Here is a 19,919-nt window from a genome sequence, read left to right on the forward strand (position 1 = left end):
AGGGTTAAGGAGTGACCTTATAAAGGTTTATAAAATCACGAGGGGCATTTTTGACTCCTGTTTGAGTCCGGCAAACACCAGCTAGTGTCTGAATCCAGCAATTGCTGATGTGTCCAGAGAGGAGAACAGTGAATTCTTATAACTTCACAAGTTACTTTATTAATGAATTAAACCATTCACTTACCTTGTATATGTTATCTTACAAACTAGAATTTCCCACAAACTGAATTGAAAATCTATTTATACCCCTCTCGGGTCCCCGACACTTCCTGAGCAGTCAAAGAACATAAAAGATAATATCCTATCTGGATAATACCCGATCTGGATAATACCCGATCTGGATAACTGTGTTGCTGCTGCTGAAGAGGGCTGACATTGACCACACGCTGCTCTCTCTCTCCACGTCCTTGACGTAGGGTCTACTTTACAAGTGTTGGTCTCTGGAGTTATAGCCGCCTGTATGTCTCTTTTGTCCACTTTCCTTATCTTAAATGAGTCATGGAGTCTCTTTCCTGTTGGCTTAGACTCAGCTGCTTATCGCATATCTTGACCTTATTGGCTCAGGACTAAGGAGCTAGGTAGTATTACTTCATTACCCCTCATCCAAATAAGGTTTCTGCATTATCTCACCTTTCTTACTTTTTTCTGAAGAATATGGTTGGTACCAAGCAGTTACCTGGACTCCAGTCATTCTCAGCTCACAAGCTGTTTTTCCTTGTGTGTCAACAGTTTTTTTAATATATACTAAGCATTCCTCGCCCCTGTCAGTGACTGGTCCCTCCATGTCTCTGCAAGCTCCTGACTAATATCTCATTTTCAGGACATGTCTCCAACTGGTTCCTCCTGTCTCTCTCTGTGCAGCAGCTTGGCTAACAGCATAGGTAGGGTAAATAGGCCAGATCTTTTCCCCAGGTAGGGGAGTCCAAAACTTGAAAGTGACCTAAGGATCAACATTTTCATGCAGATGGTGGTGCATGTATGGAATGAGCTGCTAGAGGAAGTGGTAGATGCTGATACAATTACAAAATTTAAAAGGCATTTGGATGGGTATATGAATAGTAAGGGCTTAGAGGAATATTGACCAAATGCTAGCAAATGGGACTAGATTTATTTAGGATGTATGGTTGGCATAGAAGAATTGGACTGAAGGGTCTGATTCTGCGCTGTATATCTCTATGACTATGACCCTATTCCTTCCTCTGGCCAAATATCCATTTATTTCATTTACTTTGTTCACTTTCATTCCCTTCTTGTGTTTAACCGGACACTCATCAACACTTGCTTACATAGTTCTTTCTTAGCCATTTGTTTCAATGTATTTCATATTGGATTTCATCTAAAATTCTGATTCATGGTTTAACTACCTTCACAATACTTAGCATTCCTTAAACCATTGTGCTTCCTAAATGATCCATGTTTCATATGCAAACTTAGACTTCGCTCTTCAGCAGCTCAGTCTCTCTCAGACCTCCGGGTCCACAATTCCATTTCCTTCTTTGCCAGTTCTTTAACAAAATAGTTTTCTTCTGCCTTACAGGTATCAATGAACACAGGCTTTGACACGTACTGCATCCCACCCTTCCTCCACAGCATCATAATTTCCACTTGTATTTCAGCCATTTGACTTCTAAGACCTTTATTCATACTTTTGTTTCAAACCCTTACTATTTCATTGCTCTTGTTCGACAATGCATTTGACAAGGTTCCCCACGGTAGACTGGTTAGCAAGGTTAGATCTCATGGAATACAGGGAGAACTAGCCATTTGGATACAGAACTGGCTCAAAGGTAGAAGACAGAGAGTGGTAGTGGAGGGATGTTTTTGGACTCGAGGCCTGCGACCAGTGGAGTGCCACAAGGATTGGTGCTGGGCCCTCTACTTTTAGTCATTTATATAAATGATTTGGTTATGAACATAGGAGGTATAATTAATAAGTTTGCAGATGACACCAAAATTGGAGGTGTGGTGGACAATGAAGAAGGTTACCTCAGATTACAATGGATCTTGATCAGATGGGCCAATGGGCTGAGGAGTGGGTTGATGGAGTTTAATTTAGATAAATGTGAGGTGCTGCATTTTGGGAAAGCAATTCTTAGCAAGACTTATGCACTTAATGGTAAGGTCCTCAGTAGTGTTGCTGAACAAAGAGACCTTGGAGTGCTGGTTCATAGCTCCTTGAAAGTAGAGTTGCAGCTAGATAGGATAGTGAAGAAGGCGTTTGGTATGCTTTCCTTTATTCGTCAGAGTATTGAGTACAGGAGTTTGGAGGTCATGTTGGGGCTGTACAGGACATTGGTCGGCCACTTTTGGAATGTTGCGTGCAATTCTGGTCTCCCTCCTATCGGAAGGATGTTGTGAAATTGAAAAGGTTCAGGAAAGATTTACAAGGCTGCTGCCAGGGTTGGAGAATTTGAGCTGTAGGGAGACGTTAAATAGGCTGGGGCTGTTTTTCTTGAAGCAGCAGAGGCTGAGGGGTGACCTTATAGGGGTTTATAAAATTATGAGAGGCATGGATAGGATAAATAAACAAGGTCTTTTCCCTGGGGTGGGGGAGTCCAGAACGAGAGGGCATAGATTTAGGGTGAGAAGAGAAAGATATAAAAGAGACTTAAAAGGCAACTTTTTCATGCAGAGGGTAGTGCGTGTGGGGAATGGGCTGCCAGAGGAAGTGGTGGAGGCTGGTACAATTATAGCATTTAAAAGGCATCTGGATGGGTATATGAATAGGAAGGGTTTGGGGGATGTGGGGACTAGATTGGAGTGGGATATCTGGTCAGCATGGACAAGTTAGACCGAAGGGTTTGTTTCCGTTCTGTACATCTCTATGTCTCTCCAGGTTGGTCATTCATCATCTATGGACCATCAGCTTGTTTAAGATTTGACTGTAAATATTGCATTACACACAAATTTTCATTTGCCAATTTTTAACCTATTTTGACTCCCCGTCTCCTGAAGTATCACATTTAAATGTTTGTTTTCATCAATACATCATCCTATCTTAAAAGTAGACTTTTGCCCCATATCCCCTCTAGCTTTTCTGAACCCACAAACAGTTGTTCTTTTGTTTACTTCTGTAGTTAAATATAAACACTCATCATTAACTCAAACACATTTAGTCCTTGAACAAACTGTAACTATTATTATTCATAACTTGAGAAGGTGCCAGTATGGTAAGATGTATGTAATAGATCATTGTTCACGGCAACCCCCTTTGTGCCAGCTTTTGATAGAATTCAAATTGGTATTTCAGCTCTGATGTTTAATTCTGATTAATCAAACTTCCAAATCAGAACGATTTCTTCCTTGTTCCTAATACATGTTTATAGAACATTTTGAATTGGATCAAACATTTCAAACTTTGTCTTTTTGTATTAGGAAAGAGGCTTCTGTAAAGTTCAATCAGGAGTCATAGCGTCAATTGATATTGAAGGACCATTCAGAAGTTATGCACTTGATTATTTATTAAAATTAAAGACTGTTTCCTTTAACATTTCAATTTATCCCTCAGGAATCTGTGTTGATTTTTTTATTTATTTGTTTGTTGCTCACAGATCAGCCATGATCTTGTTAAATGACAGGTTAGGCTCAAGGGTGCAAGTGGCCTAGTCTTGTTTGTATTTTCCTGTGATACTTGAAGTTCTCCTTGTCCATTCTACACAAGTTGGAAGAATCTGGGCATTACATTATTTCTGACTGTAGATCTGAGAAAACAGCTTACTAATAAATATGAGGTTTCCTGAAGACTCATCCAACTGAGGAGTGTTTCATGAGTGCAGACTTGACCAATTCTAATACCATGCAAATAGCTATCCTCTGGGAATTCAATGACTGCTCTAAAACACTGGAAGTCCTGGATTCTAAAACTTCTTATCCAATTTGAAATATACTTAGGAATTCCAGAATTATAAAGATCGAGGACCATTGAGAATTGGTGTCCACTTCTATACGATTGTAATTTTCTATTTGCTGACACAGTTCTTGCATGTGCTTCAGTGAGGAGTTATCCTTTATTGGTTGGTTAATGATACGACTGGTTCATGACAGGAAGAGGACAGAATCCTGTAAATATCTGTCAAACGTAAAGTCCCAGTGATATGTCTTATTTGTGAATTTGTGGAGAAGTGACAAAATATAGGACAATATCTTCACATTTAGATTAGGCCATTTAAGTCTAAAATTGGGAAACACTTTCACCAAAATAGTAGGGGATGTCTGGAACTCACTACTCAAAAGGCTGTGAATGCCGGCCTAATTATTATTATAAACCTATTATTAAACAAACACATTTTATTCACTAACACCATTTAGGGAAAGGAAATCTAACATCTTTACCTGGATTTGGCATTCTTGTGGTTGGAGACCCACAGCAATGTGGTGATCTCTTAATTATACTCTGGATAATTAGGCATAAAAAAAACAATTTTTGGCCTAGCCTATGATATCCACAGCCCATAAAAAATTGAGATTGCTGAACTTTTTTTATGGATAAAGACATCTGCAGACAGGAGCAAAGTCAGACAAATGGAACTGCGGTTAAGATGATCAATGATCTAATTAAGTGATGAAATGTGTTCAGATAAAAGAAATAACTATCCTGAAGGGGCTTTTACTTTGCAATTGTAGTGTGCCCCATCTCTGAACCAGAGGTTTTGGGATCAAGTCCCATCTGGCCTTGAAGTGGGACAAAATATTCCAAACCAGGTTATTGAATCAGAGTCATAATGCACAGAAACAAACCCTTCGCTCTAGCTTGTCTATGCTGAACCAAATTTCCCAACTAGTCCCACTTGCCTGCATTTGGCTCATATTCTTCAAAACATATCCTATTCATGTATGTGTCTAAATGTCTTTTAATTGTTATAACTGTACCTGCATTTACCACTTCCTTTGGCAGTTCATACCACATAAGAACCACCCTTTGTGTGAAAAAGCTGGCCCTCAGGTCCCTAACCTCAACATGACATCCCAACTCCTGTAAACAATGGTCTGAGCAATGAAGGCACAAGTGCTGAATGCTTTCTTAACCACCTACATGTGGCACAACTTTCAAAGAACTACGTACCAGAACACCGAGGTATTTTCTGTTTAACACTACCCAGGACCATACCGTTGACTATATAACCTCCTGCCCTTGTTCGCTCTACCAAAATGCAATACTTCATAGTTATCAAAATTAAACTCCATTGCCACTCCTCAGCCCATTGGCTCAATTGACCAAGATCCCTTTGTAATGTTAGATAATCTTCTTCACTGTTGACTGTACTGTCATTTTTAGTGTGATACGCAAACTAAATTTGCATCTAAATCATTTATATAAATGATCAACAACAGTGGACCCAGTACTGATCCCTGTGGAACACCACTGGTCTCAAGCCTCCATTCTGAAAAGGAACCCTCCACCACCCTCTACCTCCTACTGTCATGCCAATTTTGTATCCAGTTGGCATGCTCTCCCTGAATCACATATGATCTAAATTTACTAATCAGTCTACTGTGTGAAAGGCTTTTCAAAAGTTCATGATGACAACGCCTACCATTCTGCCCTCATTACATCCTCAAAAAGTTCAATCATGTTTCCCATGCACAAAACCATGCTGACTATGCTTAATTAGTCCTTGCCTCTCCAAATGCACACAAATCCTATCTCTCAGAATCCCCTCCAACAACTTATCCACCACTGATGTTAGCCTCATCGGTCTATAGTTCCCAGGCATTTCCTTACAGCCTTTCTTTAATAAAGGCACAACATTAGACAACCACTCCCAGTTCTCCAGTACCTCACCCGTAACCATAGATGATACAAAATCTCTGCTAGACACCCCGTAATTTATTTTCTAGCTTCCCACATTGTCCTGGGATACTTGTGGTCAGGTGCTAGATATTTACATTCTTTAAGGCTTCCAGCACTTCCCCTTCCATAACTGCTTAAGAGGAAACAGTATTTGACTCTACTTGGTTGAATCCTTCAATCATACTTAAATACCTCAGTTCAGGAAATTTGATCTTTCTAAACTCAAGGAATACAAGCACAGTTTACATAACATTTCCTCATGTACAAATCTTTGAAGGATTAATATAATTGTCCCTGATAATTATGGTGAACCTGTGCCAGGTCATCACTTGCTTAGTACAAACACCTGGAAACAAATGACAAAATCCCATTCAATATTTTGATTACTACTAACCCCTAATTTTTAATTAATTTTCATGTGTAAACACTACTAGCTTCAGTCCTTCAAAGCTCTTCAGCTCACAGCATTATGAGAAAAGTCTGATTAATCTGTCTTCAATCTTAAAATGGATGACATCACATTTTTACATCACATTTGAACTTCATCTATCATAGTTGTGTTAACTTGCCTCCCATTGCAGTATCCAACTCCCATCTGTAAACTTAGTAAACAATCCTCTGTTTCTTTAGCAAAAGACATTTTTAAGTAGGGTTTAGCACAAATATTAAAGGTCCAGCATACATTCTCAAGGAGGAAATTACTACAGATGCTGGAATTTATACTAAAAACTTAAAATGCTGGAAATACAGCAGGTCAGGCTGCATCTATGGAGATAGAGCTAGCATTGAGTCAAGATGACTCTTCAGAGCTGATGTGGTGAGCTCAGCACCTTCAGATTGTGAACCCACTCCCATTCCTTCCATTTCTTTTGGCTTTACTTATTGAATTCTGTTTCACCATGTCCTCTCTCCTCTTTCCCACAACGGGACTATCTGTTCTTTCCCATTTGGCAGTTAGATACCATTTTTCTCTCATTCTCACATTCCAATCACTAAACCTACACTACCAGCAGCTTCTCTTCCCCAGCACTCCACACCATCCTAACTACCCTTAAATGCTACCCCCTCCACAATTCACGTCAACTCACTTGAGCAACTCCCCACTTTATAAAGAGGAAAGATAAGTGACCAAATCAAAGCTCTTCTCAGTGTTAATTGGCTTCATTGACTTTTGGTCACAGGTCTTATTTGTACCAAGCAAATCAATTTAATCTAAAATGTTTGCAGAAGATGCAGGAGAACAAGACAACGTCAAGCTTCAACTGACTGCTATTCACTGCAGAGTGGATGATTAAATATGGCAGGGTTTTATGGTACATTGGTAGTGTCTATCCCTTTAACTAAAAGGTCTGGATTCAAATCCTATTTGTCCTGGAGAGTTGTTGCAAATATAATAATTGATGTCTGTCTGCCTGATATTCTAGGGTTAATAAAAGAATTACTGAAATTGTTGCAAATGGCAGAAACATATTGTTCTGACTGGTGTTACACTGGGTTGGTTCAATTGAGGCAAAGAAGATCATGAGTACTCCAGCTTCAAGTGGTAATTGTTGTAATTCACTCATGCTTAACATTCTTTGATCCGTAATGGTATTTCATTTGATTCCATCAAAATTCAACTGATATGCAAATATAAATCATGTGGAAACTCTCATCCATTTAAAGTTGCTTGCAAATTACACTGCTTATAATATTTCCTGAAGTCCTGAAGTCTTCTAGAATCAATTTATAGCATACAGTGTTTTATGAGCTCATTGGTCATCAATAACAATGGTAATTGTCTCAAGAACTTACCATATTAATAATTAAGCTGTGGGTAGTTGATGTTGCAGTAGGAACATCACTATACTAATAACTTGGCGATCCAGGGTAATACCCTAAAGACAGGGATTCAGATGCCATTAGAACAGCCAATAGAATTTGAATTCAGTTAATAAACCCTGAAGTTGAAAATACATCTCAGTTACGAAGACCATGACAGTTATCATCAATTATTGAAAAATCTGATTGGGTTCATTAATATCTTGTCCTTACCTGGTCTGCTCTTCATCTGACTCCATATCCACTCCAATATAGTTGACTCTGAACTATTCTCTGAAATGGTCTAAAAAGTCATTCATGTAAAGGGAAGTAAGGGATAGGAAATAAAAGTTGACTCTTTTGCAACGCCACGAAAGAGTTAGAGACTTTCCACATTTCAGTGTATCCTGGGCAAAACAAGGGATGGTTAGCTCTGTGACTGAAAGTTTAAATACTGGGACAAAGTTTCAGATAGATCACACCCCAAAGATTTGGACAAGTAAAATAATATATGAAACTTTGTTATTGCTGATCCATGTACTCCTTATTAAAAGATATGGAATGTTGAACACATCTTCTTTGCTCTTGACACTACCTTGATATTTAAGTTAAATGATAGTCCCAGTGCCACCATGAGGTGTTTGAAACAGTTATTAAATCAAATAGTGCAGGATGGACTTACGTTTTGTAAATACTACACTGTGGCATATGAAAAATTGAAGACAGCAGCATAAGACAAAGTGGTCTGGAGAAGGAAATATTAAAATCAATTTCCCCTTAGACAGATGATTGATGATGAGTCTAAGTTAAACGTTTACTACATACTTCTTTGGCAGAGAAAGCTTGTGAACTTGTAAATTTTTAAAACTTTGGAATGACTGGAAATCTGAAATCAAATTGAAAATGCGAGAAATACATTACATTTTTATCAGAATATGGAAAGAAAGTGCTATTCAAATTTCAATGCAAGCCCCTCATTATAATGGTTTTATTTTGGCAAGACAAAGGATGGATAGATAAAGGTGACATGCTGTTTCACTAAGATTATTGTCTGGACAATAGTTAACCAATTATAAATGCTGAATTAAATGCAATAGATGTGGATATATAAAACAATTCAGGTAGGCAAAAGTGAGGACTGCAGATGCTGGAAACCAGAGTTTAGATCAGAGTGGTGCTGGAAAAGCACAGCAGGTCAGGCAGCATCCGAGGAGCAGGAAAATCGACATTTCAGGCCAAAGCCTGAATACAGGCTTTGGCCTGTATTCAGGAATACAGGCAGGAAGCCTCCAGGGTGGAGAGAAAAATGTGGGTGGGGGGGGGGGAGGCTGGAGAGAAGGTAGCAAGGTGTACAATAGATGAATGGGGGTGGGGATGGAGGTGATAGGTCAGAGGGGAGGGGGGAGCGGATAGGTGGGAAGGGAGATTGTCAGGTAGGACAGGTCATGGGGACAGTGCTGAGCTGGAAGGATGGAACTGAGGTAAGATGAGGGGAGGGGAAATGAGGAAACTAGTGACGTCACATTGATGCCCTGGGATTGAAGTGTTCCGAGGCGAAAGATGAGGCATTCTTCCGCCAGGCGTCAGGTGGTGAGGGAGTGGTGGTGGAGAAGGCCCAGAACATGCAGGTCCTGTTTGTAAAGGGATCACAATGCACTCACCACCCCCACAGGAAACTTGCCGATCTGGCAGGCCATGTTGTTAACCAGCGTGCAATGCTAGTTTCATGTCAGTGCTTCCATTTTGTAACTTCATGATTTAACCCAATGTCCTCTTAAAATCACACAATGAAATGAGGTTCCTGTCAGCAATACTATTCAAAGGGGAGGGACCAATTACCTACAAATTAAATTATGATTACTTTGTTTTCTGGCTGTCATTGTAATTCTGTGAGTTTTGTGTGCTTCCTATTGTTGATAAAAGTTTCTGTAATTTACAGGGACGTTACAGCTATTGAGGTACATCTTTGCTCACATAAAGACATCAGCACAAACCGATTGTTCCCAATTCTTGGTGACCCAGTAGCTTTTCCTCTTGACTTTGAGTATAACAGGGAGAATGGGCAGAAGTCACGCAGAGCAGGACAAGCTGCTAGATGAGGAGGGAGAATGGGGAGAAAGGTCTCAACTGGAAGCCATCTCTGCAGAGGATTTAAGGGAAAAGATCTGTCACAGCAGAGTTTGCTTGAATTCTACAATGACCTAGACAAAGCTTTGCAGATTGGTACCCAGAGTCAGGACAGCAAGAGGTTGAGCTTTGCTGGCAGCAAATTTGGATTGAGTGACTAAGGGAGAGTTGTGTTGAGCGAATAAGGGAGAGGTGTAATGAGTGACTAAGGGAGAGGTGCATTGAGTGGACAGGAGAATATTAATAAAATTTCCTATATTCATCAGCTTCTCAGTCAATAGTGATTGTCAAATGAGAGAGAAGTGCAATGAGAATAGAAGGATTAGATGTGATGACATTTTTAGTGTCAATGGTTTTGGCCCCACTGATGACCTAGGCATTGAGAGTAGCCATTCCTATAGTGGCCAGCCTTGTTTCTTCCCATGGGTTTCGAATTATGGTTTGCATCTGCAGCCTGCAATAGTGCACCACCACCTCCTGAAAGACTAATGGAAATATGTCAGTGCAATCATGTGGGTTGGCTTGGTTTTCATGTTTGAATACTTGATATTCACTGCATGACATGAGATGGGCTTTGAGGCTTGCAACAGTATTTTAATTGGGGTTGAAATATATCAGAATGTCATTAATGGAACCTGATTGAGAGAGTTTGTTGACAGGTGAATGAAGTGTGTGCAATGCACTGAATTGTGTCAGCGACTGGTGGTGTAGTTGATAGGATGAGGTATCTGAAAGTGTATTCAAAACATTGACCATCCAAGTCAGAGGGATAAACTTCCTCCTGTATTGCACTCATCTTCTTCAAGCCATGTGATAAGGATTAATCTCCTCCACTATTTCTTTATAGTTACTTCTGACCACAACCAGAGGGTTCTGACCTCCCTCTGAAAACAACAATTGACCTTTTCAACCCAGATCTCGCCCAAATTCATGGGAACTCACGCTACCATTATCAGCTCTTGTTGATTGTTGCACAGCACACTATTCCCAATTATCTCAGTAACCACAACAGCCAAAATGTCCTTTAAGACATGAGACTAAGTTTAAATAGTGTCGGAAAGTAATGCAGTAACATTTGCAGCCAATGAACGCTGCTCAGATTATCCAATTTAACCTTCCCCTGTCCCTTAACAATCCACGCTATCAGACTCAAACTTAAACACATTCTCTCTGACTTCTGCTCACCCCAGGTACAAGAAAAGGTGAAGATAAGTCACACAACGTGATAGCACGTAACAGTAATAAAGGCATGTATGATTATATCTTGTACATAGATTAGGTAAATACTGGGAATAAGGTCGTCATACATTTTTGTCAAAGCAAATTTGATTTTCTCTCCCTCAGTACTGTACTAAACTGTTAGTCTAGGCTTTTTGTGTTGAAGTCCTTGGATGCAGGCAAGGCTTGAAGTAACAACATTCTGATTCAGGAGCAACAGTGATGCCAACTCAACCACAGCAAAGCAAGACTTCCACCAGATATTTCACTTTGATATCTAGTCTGCAATTTGAAATTTATTCAGTCATTTTCGAACTGGTGGTCATGTCTGTTAAAAATGATGATGCTACCTTGTATGGATACCATGGTGAGCTAGTGAAAGAATAAATCCATCACAAGTACTTTTATCTTTGCAGATTTACAAGACATCATGCATATATAGAATAGTTAGCCATCTGAGAGAGACTGTAATTCCTCCTAAGTAGAAGCCAATGTTAAGTGGATAAACTCCTCTTAAGTGACCCAGGAAAGGGTGTATACAGGACAGCAGAACTCGCCATTGGAACTTTCGATTTCAATGCTTCATTTAAAATGTTGTAGAAATCTTTCCAGCCATACTTATGAAAGATCTCACCAATGGAACACTATGCACCAAAGAAAGAAACACAGACATGACCTAGGATCGATGGAGACAAGAAGTTTAGCAATGCCCCAGATACAGCAATTGAGAAACAGGCTGTAGTACAGTATTGGAGCATTATATCTGATTCAAATTTTGCAGAAATATTTGAGCCTGACTCTGCAATGGATATGCATAATCAACCAATTCATCTTGGGCTATGAAGCTTTCATTCCATTGAATACAAAATGGTGACTGAGACAATTCTTGTAGGAATTGAAACCCTTTATTTATAATTTCACACTTTTAAAGGAGGAATGAAGTAAGAAATTTTAAATCTCCTAAAGTATTTAAACCTATTCTGAATCCCAAAGATTTGTATTCCAATATGAACTATGTGTTCCTATTACAAAATGCCATCAAATAAATTTGTTTTACTGCTCATTTTTCAATCTTATTGCAATATATTCTTGGACCAATCCAATTTTAGAATAGGTGGACTTTCATTTCAAATCATTCATTAGGCTTCCATTTGTCCTATTATTAATGTTCTTCTCGCTACCTTTCTCTTTTGTTATTAGTCTTGGAAATCTTAGTGCTAAGGTAACCCTGTTGCTGATCTTGCTAGATAATCTTTCCAAATTTGAGCTATTTAGGCCTCAGGTTTAAAGAGCTTATTGGATTTGTGGTCAGGGTTAAGAGTACCTTTATTTATGCTTCAAGTTGGGATATGTTAGGCTGAGTTGCTTTTGGTATGTGGGCAGGGATTGCTTATTTTGCTGAAGTGATATTCTGATCAGGGAGATCCTTTACAAACTCTTGAAAACAAGAGAGATCTATTACAGGAGCAATGGGGATGAAAGCAGATTGACCACCCATTAGTGTGCATGGCACATAACCAGTCACTGTCTTCTTGAACTCAATATTATTTTCCCAATATTTGTGATGTATCATTGGCTTTGTAGTATTGCAGTGGCTGTGGTCAACACTGACTATTGTAAGACTGGGATCAATGATGCAAAAGGACATCAAAAAGTAATAATATAAAACAAAGAACTGCAGACACCGGGAATCTGAAACAAACATAGAAGTTGCTGGCAAAACTCAACAGGTTTGGCAGCACCCAGGGGGATAATGAAGGATTAATGTTTCAAGTCCAGTACTGTTCATCAGAACTGGAGAATAGAACATGTGCATTTCATTATAACAAATTCTGTTGGAGTAACTCTACAGATATGATCTCAATCCAAAATGTCTACCCTCGTGTCAGGGATCAATAAATTAGAATGACCAGGCTGTAGATAAATACCCATCTGTTTGTGAAATTGTCAAAGTTCTATTAAATGTTCATCTAGTATTGCATGCTCCAAAAAATGCTAACAGATTAGTTAAAGGCATTCAGTTCAAGCAAGATTTTATTACTATTTCCGGTCAAGGCTGCACTTCTCCTTCCCAAGAAAATGACAACAGATCTATTCCATGAACAGTGAACCCCGATTTTCAGATTCAAATTCTTGGAAATAGCCCACAGCAAGTGCTTTAAGATGAAATCATAAATAGGATTTATTAACAAAATGTTCAAAGCACTGGGCAATCACTTTGTTACTTCATGTAGGCACATAAACTCTCAAGAAATTAAGGAAAACAGGACAAAAGGGGAGAAGGGTTATAAATTACAAGTTTTAGTCAATCTGAAGTTATCACAAGTCAGCTTAAATGAGTCACAGAGGTTAGGTTCCATTAACAGTTTTGCAAATGAACTGAGCCTAATTGTTTCCTTTGTTGCAGGGAAAGATGTAGGCCTCTTTCCAATTAGCAACCTGGAGACAGAGATGTGGGCACAAATCAGGCCACCAACTCATCCTGGAGTCCTGCTCCCCACCTGGAGGTCAAAGCGCACAGAATTGTAGATATTTTCTAAACAACCTGTTCAGAGATGACAGTATACACTCTGTTGGGACTTTAATCCAAGCCTCCAGGCCATACTTATGCAATTAAATAACCTCACTCTTACAAAGATATGTGGGTTAACTGAAAAATTGTTAAGCTAACAATTAAGCTTTACCTTCCTCATCAGAGTTTGCGTTGTGAGGCGATGAGGTCAGAATAAAAGAATTGGTGCCCATTTTAGGTTAGTAGATCTTGATGTCTTCCTTTTTCCAGAGCTAGCTGAAAACAGATGTCTCTTCTCCCCATCATCTTTCAGTGGATGTCTTTCCAATGCTGGGGGGTTCTGAAACTTCTGAAAATACAGTCAGTGGGTCAGTCTCTAATAATTTATAAATCCAGTGAGATTGTTCATTTTTAAAAGAAACAGAATTAAAAATTATATAAGAGAATATAGTTTTCTTTGGGATTTTCCTTCATTCCCTCATTGTTTATGATGCAATTTCAGCAATTTATCATAAGCATACTTCCACAATAATGCTAAGACAGAAATTCTAGGATATTAACCCAATGAGAAAGAAGGAACAGTGATATATGTAAAGAAGGTGCCTTGGAAGGGAAGTTACAAACAATGATCCTCCCATAACTTTGCTAGTCTTATTCTTCATGGTGGAAGAGACCACGTGAAAGGGATATGTCATTGTAGCAATCTTGGTGAATGGTTGGATTGTAACCAGCCAAAGTACCAGAGTACCCAATAGTGGATGAGGGTGTATTAGAAGAGGGATCAAACCATGTGGATGACAAGGAACATTTTAAGGTCAGGAATGTAGCCAACTGTTGCAAAATGCCTATTGTTTTAATCAACTAGCAGTTTCATAGTATTGCCACTTCTGCCAGTGGGCAGTTCAGAGTAAAAGTTGTTAAAAGTAGTTTGCTCCTTTATCTATACTTTATCTAGGACCTAATGACCAGCGGTAGGGGATGCACAACCTTTGAATGTTTACAGAACAGAGACTTCTTAGTTAACAAAATGATAATTGCATGATAACAACAAGTACTTTACTACTCAGACACAATTACTAGGGATCTCTATCATTTACAGGGAGGTGATGGCCAAATGGTATTAATGCTGGATTGTTAATCCACAGGCCCAGACGTTCTAGGGGCCTAGGTTCAAATCCCACCACAGCTGATAGTGGAATCTGAATTCAATAAAAATCTTAAATTAAGAGTCTAATGATAACTAAGGGAAGAAAGCTGCCAAATTAGCTGGTCTGGTCTACATGTGACTCCAAACCCACAGCAATATGGTTAACTTTCTGGGCAATAAATACCAGCCTAGCTGGCAATGCCATCACCCTGTGAAAAAATGAATAAAAACAAAGCTCTTTTTGTCATTATCTGGACGCAGAGCTTCAACAAGCTAGTTGGTTCTGATGGAAGACAAATTGAATGTCAATCAGGAGATTATTTGTGAGTAGGTTTTTTTGGCAACACTGTGATGGACTTCTTCCAATAGCATATTAATGACTGGGAGATTCTTATCAATGGAAGTGGGCCTCATTATTTTTAGACTGCCAACTCTGGATTAGACAGACCTGAGCGTCTTCCACATCATTGATTGGATGCCAGTGATGTAGGTGTACTTGCAATAGCTTAACTATGAAGGTGGTTAGTACAGATATGCAATCTTCTACACTAAAGCTAATTATTAGTCTTTGCTGTCTCCCATGCACTCATTGATATCACAATGATCAAACTGAATTGATGGTTACAGTTTCTGATCATAACCACTTTGGAAGGAGGCTCCACAGGATTGGCCACTTTATCTTGTAGCTGGAGTCTCTCACATACAATGACCTTGTTTTGCAGTCAAACACAGCACTCCCCCAGTTGGTGGAGTTGTTCACAGATCCTTCTTTTTCCTATTGGTTGAATTTTAATCTGTTAAAGATGTGATAACAATTGTTTGCTTCTGGAAGGTAACATATAAATAGTTATATCTGTGTAGTAGCTTATTATATATCTTTGTATCTCATGTTAAGATATGCCTGGTGCTATTTCTAGCAGGCTCTTCATTAAGCCAGGGTTGGTCTCTCATAAAGATCGTAAAATAAGGAATGCCTGGACTGTAACATGCCATAATGGTTATTCTACTGTTGCTAATGACCAACAGCTAGATCTGACTCTAGTTTGTGTAATTTAGCACAGTGGAAAATATCCCTTAATGAGGCTATATAATTTAATGGACAAGACATACCCAAGAATTGGAATGGAGAAGTTGAGGATATTTCCAGACAGAAATGATTATGTGAGTGTGACTGGATGTCATAGACTGTCACTTGATGAGTTTGTAGTACAAGTTCATCAAACCTAGAAACCAGTTACAAACATTTAATGATAATTTAATGACAGCATTGAGCTAAGGCTGCGTTCATCTTTTGACATTGAACCTGAAATATTTTCAGTAGATATGTCCAATTTTCATCTTATTGATTTGCACCACATTGACATAAAGAAAAAATATTTTACATAGGGCTCTGACAACTTTGGAATGTCCCGCGACACTTCACAGCAATGAAGTGAAGTTTAGTCACTGTTATAATGTTGATATTGGAAAGCTGCCGCTCTTTTCTCTAAATAGTGCTATGGATATGGGCTAGAAACCCACAGCACTGTGCTTCACTGCAAAAATACTGCTACTGATTTAAGGCTGAGAGGTAACTGTCCTCTGTGCACATTTAAAAGACAGTCCCAAAGCTGAGTGTTATTAAGGACAGTTTCAGAACTTGTTGTGGTGGTATTTGACATCATGACCTTTTCGTAGCAACTGTGTCACCTACTATTGTGCAGCACAAGTGTCACCATCAAATATCATAGAATCCTTACAGTATGGAAGCAGGCCATTCAGCCTATCAAGTCCACAGCAACCCTCCAAAGAGCATCCCATCCTATTCCTGTAATGCACCTAACCTGCACATCCTTGGGGCAATTGAGCATGGCCAATGCACCTAGCCCACATGTCTTTGGACTGTGGAGGACACCAGAGCACCCAGAGGAAACACAAGCAGACACAGGGAGAATGTACAAACTCCACACAGACAGTCACCCGAGAATGGAATCAAACTTGGGTCCCTGGTGCTATGAGACAGCAGTGTTAACCACTGAGCCACCATGCCTCCATGCAGTCACTATTAAAATATGTAGAGGGTGTAATAAAATAACTCTCACTTCATTGGAATCATAGAAACCCTACAGTGCAGAAAGTGACCATTCAGCCCATCAAGTCTGCACCTACCCTTCCAAGAGCATTTCACCCAGACCCACTTTATCCCTAAAACTCCACATTCGCTATGGCTAACCCGGCAGCAATTCACACAGACACAGATAGAATGTGCAAATTCCACACAGACAGTTGCCAAGTCTAGAATTGAACACAGGTCCCTGGTCCTTTGAGATAACAGTGCTCGCCACTGAGCCACCATGCTACTTACGGCTGGATGGATCTCAAGCAATACACAGGATACTCAACACCAACCTTGACAATGCAGCCCATTTGATCAAAACCCTATTCACTGACTTGAACATCCACTCTCTCCACCATGAGTGTGCCATAGTTGTAGTGTGTACTGAAGATACAACAGATAGCAACTCAACAATGACAGCACCTTCCGCCTCAATAACACCACCAATCAAATATCATTGAAACTAAACCTAAGGGTTTCTCATAAATTGAATCTTACATCAAACTAATCCTCTATCAGATTCTAAGCTAAATGTCACTATGTGTATTGTTTGATGCATTCTCTTTTGAAAATGTCAGCAACAAACCCAAGGGAAAATACAAACGCAGGAAGCAAAGGCATGATAACTTTGGGTTTCTCTTCATGGTTTGAATTCAAAATTCCATTGGTCTTGATGTATTATGATGTCATCTCCATTAGACCAACAAGGTATTGTGAGTAATGTATTTCAGATCCACACTCTGAAAACACATTCAGAGTGAAGGTCTTGAAGGCCAGAGTGTTAGAAGAACAAGAGTAACAACTGAATGGGAACACCCTCATCTCCAAGCTGTCTTCCAAGTCGTTTCTTACTCTGAGTTAGAGATAAGTTAATATTGTCAGTGACATCTCTGTCCAAAAACAAGCAAAAGAAAGAAAAGTAATTGAAGCCATAAAATTAAATAGATTGTTATTTTGTCCAGATTTGGTGAGATACGATGTCATCCACCAGAAAAGGAGGAAGCCGTTTCAAGATCCTTCAGTATGTCATTTTCTGAAAAGCTTTTCCTTCAAATTATTAATCGCATTACTGAATGTATTTAATTCAGACAAATTGATTGAATGGTTTATATTGTTTCTTGTTCTTGGTATAACTTGGAACTGAGAGTGGAAGATCTGCAACACTGTACCAGAAATCTAGGCGTAGGCTTGTATTCATATTTCTATCGAATAAGGAGTCAAAGTGTTTGGAACAGTTACTCCAGGCTATTTACACAAATCTTCTAATTGCCAATGTAATGCAGTATTGACAGAGCACTGGAGGAGGTTACTTGTCAGACAACTTGGCAATCTCAACATTTCTGAATTTGCATGCAATTCCATTTCCTTGCTTTCCTGCCTCAGTGGTGCGATTCCATGCGAATAGATGTTCTGCTTTGTCAGTTTGGAACATAGAAAATTCCCAAACAAGAGCAGACACAACACAAAAGGATAGTCCTGTTTTGTGCTATTTGTATAACTTTGAAATGCCGAAGGCTGAAATAAATAAACTGTTATTGAAAAAAGCTTCTTTTGTTGCCTATGAGGAATGCACTCACTATTTTTATGCTTCCTTTTGTAATTCTACTTGGATTAATTGCTATCACTGTCAGACTGTTAGAAATGATGAATGTCCTTAGAATGTATAAATGTATATGTATAAATGATATCAAGCTTCGCACAGTATTACAACTCAGGTTGGAAGAATAAACTGTTGCTCCAGCACAGCTCCATGAGTAGCAAGGTAAATTAAAATAACTTTTCTAATTCAAAAAAATGATAATTAAATACTTCAGCTACAGCAGGGTTTAGGCAAAAAGATCTATCAACCTAGTTTCTGAGTAACACAACTGGATAGGTTTCCAAAGTAAAACCTAACAAAAATGCAATAATTGGCTAATATACACAGTCAGAACTAACGAAGGCTGGTTGTTGTAGGAGGCCACAAACACGCGAACTCCACCTGACAGTGTTCCATTACTGCCACATAATGGAAAGACATCCAGAATTTTACATCCAGAAGAGGAATCTAGTTTGTCAGTTCATGAGGAGACAGAGAAGCAGAGTCGAGAGTGTAGTGCTGGAAAAGCACAGCAGGTCAAGTAGCATCCGAGGAGCAGGATAAATGACGTTTCGGGCATAAGTCCTTCATCAGCTTATGCCTGAAACATCGATTCTCCTGCTCCTCGGATGTTGCCTCACCTGCTGTGCTTTTCCGGCACCACACTCTCAACTCTGATCTCCAGATCTGCAGTCCTCACTTTCTCACTGTACAGAGAAGCAGCAGACTTTGAGTGCTAGGCAAATGGAAAGACCTCAGTGCTGTCAGGGCTCCTGCCCAAGTCCAAACTCAGCCCATAGCTGCTATTTCTTAGTGGAAGTGATTGTTGGGCTCCTTGCTGAGATTTGTTCATCACTGATAGCTGCGGATGAGGTTTGGAAGACTGGAGGTTGGTTACTGTGATGCCATTATGTAAGAAAGGAGTAAGTAAAAACCAGGGAACTATTGATTGGTGAGCCTGACATCAGTGGTGGGTAGATTGTTGGAAGGGATTCTGACAGACAGGATCTACCTGTATTGGAAAGGCAAGGACTGATTAGGAACAGTCAATGTGGCTTTGTGCATGGGAAATCATGTCTCACTAACTTGATTGAGTTTTTTGAAGAAGTGACAAAGAAGATTGATGAAGGTGGATCAGTGGACTATATGGACTTCTATTATCTCTATTGTCTATATATTGTCTATATGAACTTCAACAAAGTGTTCAACAAGATTCTGCATGGTAAGGTGGTTAATAAGGTTAGATCACGAGGGGATCTAAGATGGCAGCGATCTGAGAAGGTCACACTGCAGAGCTTCGCATCGCAGCAGGAGCAGGACGGTCCTTTAACCCACCCAACCCAGGTTATCAGGATTTCTTGGGGCATTGGAAAGATTGTGGAGCCCCAAGAAACATTTAAAAATCGACTTACCTGTATTCTCAGCTGTCCAGAAGTGCCTAAAAAGGGAGGAGGAGCATCTGAGGCCGGGCCTGCAGCTCAGCCTGCAGCAGCCTCGGAGCCGATTACTCTCCAGGACCTGGTGGAACCAGCTCTCGAAATCTCACGAGATGTTGGGGAAACAGATTGAAGAGAAGCTGGCTCCAGTCTCTCTCATGCTGCAGAAGCATGAGCAGCAGCTGGGAGACCTGGAGAAGAGGACGGATGAGGC

At 39.6% G+C, this 19,919-nt stretch overlaps 1 protein-coding gene and 1 long non-coding RNA gene across 11 annotated transcripts in view; one reads left to right on the forward strand and one right to left on the reverse strand.

Annotated features, from left to right (window-relative positions):
• LOC148142265 (uncharacterized) overlaps nt 1–19,919 on the reverse strand; it is a 164,588-nt gene that overhangs the window by 99,876 nt on the left and 44,793 nt on the right. Inside the window, exon 3 of one of the 2 annotated variants that reach the window (XR_015751992.1) lies at nt 13,621–13,797. This is a non-coding gene — a long non-coding RNA (uncharacterized LOC148142265). Of the gene's footprint in view, nt 1–13,620; nt 13,798–19,919 lie in introns of those variants that run through there. The other variant, XR_015751993.1, reaches the window with a different exon arrangement.
• The window catches only part of LOC148142266 (indolethylamine N-methyltransferase-like), a 101,306-nt gene that overhangs the window by 36,485 nt on the left and 44,902 nt on the right, over nt 1–19,919 (forward strand). For 5 of the 9 annotated variants that reach the window (XR_015751985.1, XR_015751986.1, XM_087976407.1 and 2 more), the window contains exon 2: nt 17,653–17,711. The exons of 3 other annotated variants lie outside the window; for them this stretch is intronic. Coding sequence is in view for 3 of the 6 variants with exons in the window: in XM_087976407.1 (XP_087832533.1) it covers nt 17,653–17,711 (59 nt within the window). In the remaining 3 variants the exon portion in view is untranslated. Of the gene's footprint in view, nt 1–13,590; nt 13,687–17,652; nt 17,712–19,919 lie in introns of those variants that run through there. One more of the 9 variants, XM_087976412.1, reaches the window with a different exon arrangement.

Source organism: Chiloscyllium plagiosum, unplaced genomic scaffold (assembly GCF_037043375.1).
Source record: "Chiloscyllium plagiosum isolate Xiang-an unplaced genomic scaffold, Cpla_swu_hap1 HiC_scaffold_29, whole genome shotgun sequence".
NCBI lineage: Eukaryota > Metazoa > Chordata > Chondrichthyes > Orectolobiformes > Hemiscylliidae > Chiloscyllium > Chiloscyllium plagiosum.